The sequence below is a fragment of the Psittacula echo genome, assembly GCF_963264785.1.
Source record: "Psittacula echo genome assembly, chromosome: 7".
Taxonomy (NCBI): Eukaryota; Metazoa; Chordata; class Aves; order Psittaciformes; family Psittacidae; genus Psittacula; species Psittacula echo.
Genome location: NC_137740.1, coordinates 19295607 through 19301264, shown reverse-complemented (window position 1 = coordinate 19301264; position 5658 = coordinate 19295607). Strand labels below are relative to the sequence as shown.

The following is a 5658-nucleotide window of genomic DNA, read 5'->3' as shown; positions in this document are numbered from 1 at the left end:
AGAGAGAGATCACACAACAATTCACGCTAGCCTTTAAGCTACTACAGGTAATGGTTATTAGCAAAAGCATAGGAGTTTCTTTTCTGGCAACAATCAATATCCTCAGAAGCTTTGGACTGTCTAGCAAGAGGCCTAACATACTTTCTACCATATAGCAAGCATAGGAGAAATCACAAGAGAACACAGAACATTAGAAAAACCCTATAAATATTAGATCATTCGCAGCCGAAAAGAAATACTCATCGATGGCTTAGATCAAGATTCAACCGCGGCCGGACCAGCTCCTGCCCCCGTGAGGGGGGACTCACCTGCGTGGCTGGCAGCTAGGAGGACAGCCACCAGGGCGCAGGGTACGATCATCTCCCGGCGGCGCTGTGGCGGGGGCTCTTGCTGTGTCTCAAGCTCTCCGGGTGCTCGGCGCCGAGAACCCAATGCCGCTTCCAGGTAGGCGCCCGCCTATTTATGCCTGGCGCCGTCAGTGAGTCACCCACTCTCAGGCCGCCCGCCGGAAACTATCACGAAATGGGGGATTTCGCGCCGCTGCGCGGCCCGCCCCGCCACCGCCCGCTGCCACCTGCCGTGGGCCCCGCCCCTGGGGTGCCGTCACGCTGCGGTGGGGGGCACTGAGGTGGCGGCGGGCATGTGGCGGCCTCGTTGTCTTGCCTCGGCTAAGCCTCCGCCGCGGCGGGCCGCGGTCGGCCCGCCGGGAGTCGCGGGGGCTGAGGGGAACCCCGGGGGGTGGGGAGGACGCTGCCGAGGACCCCCGCCCCTTTTGAGTCCCCAGTGGCTCTGGGGAAGAGGAAGAGGGGGAGGTGCTTTCGCGGAGGCGGCTCCTCAGCGACCGGGCTTGTCGTGTCCCCATCTCCGCCGCCGGCGTCTCCTCAGGGCAGGGCGGCGGGAGCCACCCACGGGCGCCCCGGGGCTGACGGCGCTTCTCGACGGCCCGCGTTGTGCCGAACGACACGGGTGCGTGGTGTCTAGAGAGGTGCTGAAATCCCATCCCCTGTTCCCTCCTCCCCCCCCAAACTGCCCCTTTTCCAAGTAATGTTTCTTAATGCCTGTTCTCGCACCTGCCCGCTCTCGCCCCGTTTCCCCTGGAGAAAGCGGGCTTTTCTGTCTGAAAAAGTGCCGTGAAAACTGTCACCCTGCAGGAGAAATCTAATGGGCAAGAGGCACGGTGCCATTAGTATCCTGCTGACCTCCGGGTGCCCCTCCAGTCTGACACAGCATTGAGCACTTTGGGGAGCGTGGGGGTTAGCTTATTAACGAGGTAATTTTAATATGTACATTAAACAAGTGGTTGGAAGACTTTTTTTCCCCATATGCACGGAAGAAAGCTCGCTGCATGACTCTTGTGTTGCAAATGGATGTATGGGGAGAGGGGGATTAGAAAGGAATACTGAACGTATTTCGTTTTATTTCTAGGTATGTTTATTATGATACCAAATCCCGTTATTAGGCATCTTATTTTGAAATCACCAGTGACTTTTCTGCCAGCGCTTTTGCTTTAAAATACCCCCTGCTGCTCTGTATAGTCGTTTTATAAACAAATTCTTTGTTCATTTCCGTCAGATTTTGCCATTTGAAGATGCTTTACCTGTTTGTCATAGGTTATTTATTTTTTAATCAGTATGCTCTACTACTATTTTTAATCTTCATTGCATGTGGAAAATGTCTTATGAAACAAGTAGGATGTAATGCAGTTGTGTAATTCTCTACAGCGTGGTGCTGGGGGCTTGTTGCAGTCTTCCCATTGCTTGTACTTTCGCTCTCAATGTCAGTATTAAACAACAAAAAAATCCATTGCTGTTTCAGTAACGATATCTTTTGAGGTTCAAAGCTGATGGTGTTTAAAATTGCAAATTGATGACTTTACAGAAAGTGGATTTGGTCCAGTTTAAACAAAATCTTATTTTTGGCCCCGAAGAACTGTGTTGTGGTTAGTGAATAATTTGTATACATCAGCAGTAGGTCATCCTGGATGTTTTAGAGGATGGTGCACGAAAGTCTGTAATCACACATTCTTCTGGCATAGGAAAAGGCATATATTATATATTTATATATTTATATGCGTATGTGTAAGAAAACTACTGGCTTTGATCATACACTTGAAGTGGAGGATAGCTGTCAGCAGCCTCTTCCTGTGTAAAGCAGAAGTCACTGCAGGTTGCAGCTACCTGTAAGTCTTGTAACTGTTACTCAGACTTATCAAGTGTGAAAGGGGAATGTTTTGTTTTTGCAGTATGAGGGGTCATTAGCCAAATTGACTAACACAAAGCACTGGTAATATCCAGTGGAATAGAGTATAGAAAGGGATATGTGGTAAGCACAATGCTTTGTAGATTTTAAATGTCCATTTTACGATGATTTTATTTTGTCTTACAAAGTTTTTATTGATGCTGTTAGATAATAAATCTTTACTGAAAATACTAGGTGAGATACCACATTTTAATAAGGTGCACAGGAAAATGTAAAAATCCAGAAAATGTTTCTAGGGTGTAGAACCAGCAATGTTAAGGGGAAAAATGAGCTAATTATGTGCAGCTAGAGAATTACCCCTAACACGATGCTACAATGCTAATTATGTTATGATTCGGAGTACCCTGAGGATATAGGTAGCTGATATTGCTTAAAGTTTTCGATTATTATAACTAACCAATGTGCAAACTGAGCAATAGAGCAAAACTTCAGCCTTGACAAATGCTTCTCCTTAGAAAGCGGCAATTTTTGCAGCTGAAAAAACAGTCAGCACACTTCACCTTCCACCCCACCCTACATATGGTGCAACAGGAGCTCTCTGCAAGTCTGTTTTTGGCTGGGGAACAACAGTTGTGCACCTGATAGCTCAGTATAACTGGAAGGATTCTTTAGCTTTCCAAGATGATGGAAAATGGGGGAAATATGATAGTGCTGTTTTTTATTGAAGGCTGCCCTTCCACCCTTGTTGTTTTGGGACTGTCTATAATAAAAGAACTGGTTATATGTTGGAATGGGAATTTCTCTTTAAAGTTTGCTGTGGCAGATTTCACCACCAGGTGGAGATTTTATGCATCAACCAACAAATGCCTTTTTTTTGGTTTGGTTTTTGTTTGGTTTTTGCATATAAACCATCTTTGAAAAAAAAACCCAAACAAATAAAACCAAAGCCCACACACATATACACACACACACACACACAAAAAAAAAAACAACCCCAACAAAACCCACCACCACCAACCAGTATTATTTTTACTTCTGCAATATTTATTTTAAGTACCCTTTTGTCCAAATGAAAGCAGCCTGTTGAACAAGTGTAGCTAATTCTATATTGGCTGAAATTTCTGGAGGAGGTGGTTCTCTGAAAGCTCTCTCTTCCTGTTTCTATTTTAGGTTTAACTGCATACAGAGGTTACATATAGAATATATCAAATTCACACTTCTTTGCTGAGATCAGGTTATTGCTTCCTTAAGATGAAGTTTCAGGACAGTATTGGCAGAAGATACAGAACCCATAAGGATCAACATGCTTCAGTAATGCCACTAAAAGAAGGGGAGGTGGAGCAGCAGCCAGGAAATGTTGTCCCATGGCACTGGTGCTGCTCCGTTTTTCAACTGACTCCTGTAAATACAAGGCAAATGCTGTTGTTTTCATAATAAAGATTTTTCAGAGATGGCATTTCTGTGGAAGGGAGATGAAAGCTTTGTAAAGCCTATCATGTGTCCTCTTGCAAGACATCTACAACCTTTAAGCACATATTTCTAAGAAAGATCATCTTTCCAGCAAATACATTACCCACTCCCCCAAATTTGTTTTCATTAATATTATCATTTAGCTATGCTTCAGTGGAAAAAATTAGTAAATTCTTCACTTCTCCTCAGAAATATTTGCACCCCCAAAAGTGAAATTCAGCTTTGCTGTTCTGGGACATTTTGTAATAACTGCACATGAAAATTATACTTCTATACATAGTGAAATACAAGCTAATAGAGATTGGGCTTTTTTTTTCCCCCAGTAGTAGGTAGAACCCCACATGACCTGTCTTTGACAACTTTTAAAGAAGCGAGATTCACTGAGTATTACTGCGCTCTTTTGCTGGAAGTTTGTTTCTTATTGTATGACATGATAAATGACGATATCCAGCTAATTTTTGCTCTTTTTATTATTTAGATTATAATTTATCTGAGAATAAGCTCTATTAATTTAATAATTTACAGTCCAAGCCACATAAAGCTCTGCTTTGTAACTGAACTTCGCAAGGTTAAGCTGTCATTAGGAACTGTTAAATAATACACAGGAAAAAACCCCCAGCATTTCAAGGTGTAGCTATCAGAAATGGAATTGAACAAATTCTTGTACTAACAGATTACTTTGCACACTTAAAAAACAATAAAAGAAAAATCCCACTTTGCCATCACATGCATGGGAATGACAGCTCAATGTGAGCTGGCAGCTGAATATATCTAGAGAAATGTGCTAAACTGAAAGCAACAGAACTGATGGACAGAGGTAGAGCAGTTGATGTCGTCTACCTGGACTTGTGCAAAGCGTTTGACGCTGTCCCACATGACATCCTTGTCTCTAAATTGGAGAGACATCAATTTGATAGGTGGACCACTCGGTGGATAAAGAACTGCCTGGATGGCCGCACGCAAAGAGTTGTGGTCAATGGCTCGATGTCCGGCTGGAGACCGGTAACAAGTGGTGTCCTTCAGGGTTCAGTGTTGGGACCGGTCTTGTTCAACATCTTTGTCGGTGACATGGACAGTGGGATTGAGTGCACCCTCAGCAAGTTTGCTGATTACACCAAGCTATGTGGTTCGGTTGATACGCTGGAGCGAAGGAAGAATGCCGTCCAGAGGGGCCTTGACAAGTTTGTGAGGTGAGCTGATGCCAACCTTATGAAGTTTAACCATGCCAAGTGCATGGTTAAACCTACACAACCCTACACCTGGGTCGGAGCAATCCCAGGCACAGCTACAGGTTGGGCAAAGAAGAGATTCAGAGCAGCCCTGCGGAGAAGGACTTGGGGGTGCTGGTCGATGAGAAAATGAACACGAGCTGGCTTCAGTGTGTGCTCGCAGCCCAGAAAGCTAACCGTATCCTGGGCTGCATCAAAAGGACCGTGACCAGCGGTTCGAAGAAGGTGATCCTGCCCCTCTACTCTGCTCTTGTGAGGCCTCACTTGGAGTACTGTGTACAGTTCTGGTGTCCTCGGCATAAAAAGGACCTGGAACTGTTGGAACAAGTGCAGAGGAGGGCCACGAGGATAATCAGGGGGCTGGAGCACCTCCCGTATGAAGATAGGCTGAGAAAGTTGGGGCTGTTCAGCCTGGAGAAGAGAAGGCTGCGTGGAGACCTCATAGCAGCCTTCCAGTATCTGAAGGGGGCCTACAAGGATGCTGGGGATGGACTCTTCATTAGGGACTGTAGTGATAGGACAAGGGGTAATGGGTTCAAACTTAAACAGGGGAAGTTTAGATTGGATATAAGGAAGAAATTCTTTACTGTGAAGGTGGTGAGGCACTGGAATGGGTTGCCCAGGGAGGTTGTGAATGCTCCATCCCTGGCGGTGTTCAAGACCAGGTGGGACAGAGCCTTGGGTGGCATGGTTTAGTGTGAGGTGTCCCTGCCCATGGAGGGGGTTTGGAACTAGATGATCTTAAGGTCCTTTCCAACCC

At 45.5% G+C, this 5658-nt stretch overlaps 1 protein-coding gene across 1 annotated transcript in view; it reads right to left on the bottom strand.

The window, feature by feature from the left end:
• PTGS2 (prostaglandin-endoperoxide synthase 2) overlaps window positions 1-360 on the bottom strand; it is a gene marked incomplete at both ends in the record, with an annotated part of 5640 nt that extends 5280 nt beyond the window's left edge. The window contains one exon of the mRNA XM_080623629.1: window positions 309-360. Within this exon, the coding sequence (XP_080479755.1) occupies window positions 309-360 (52 nt within the window). The remainder of the gene's footprint in view (window positions 1-308) is intronic.
• Window positions 361-5658: the final 5298 nt, after the last annotated feature.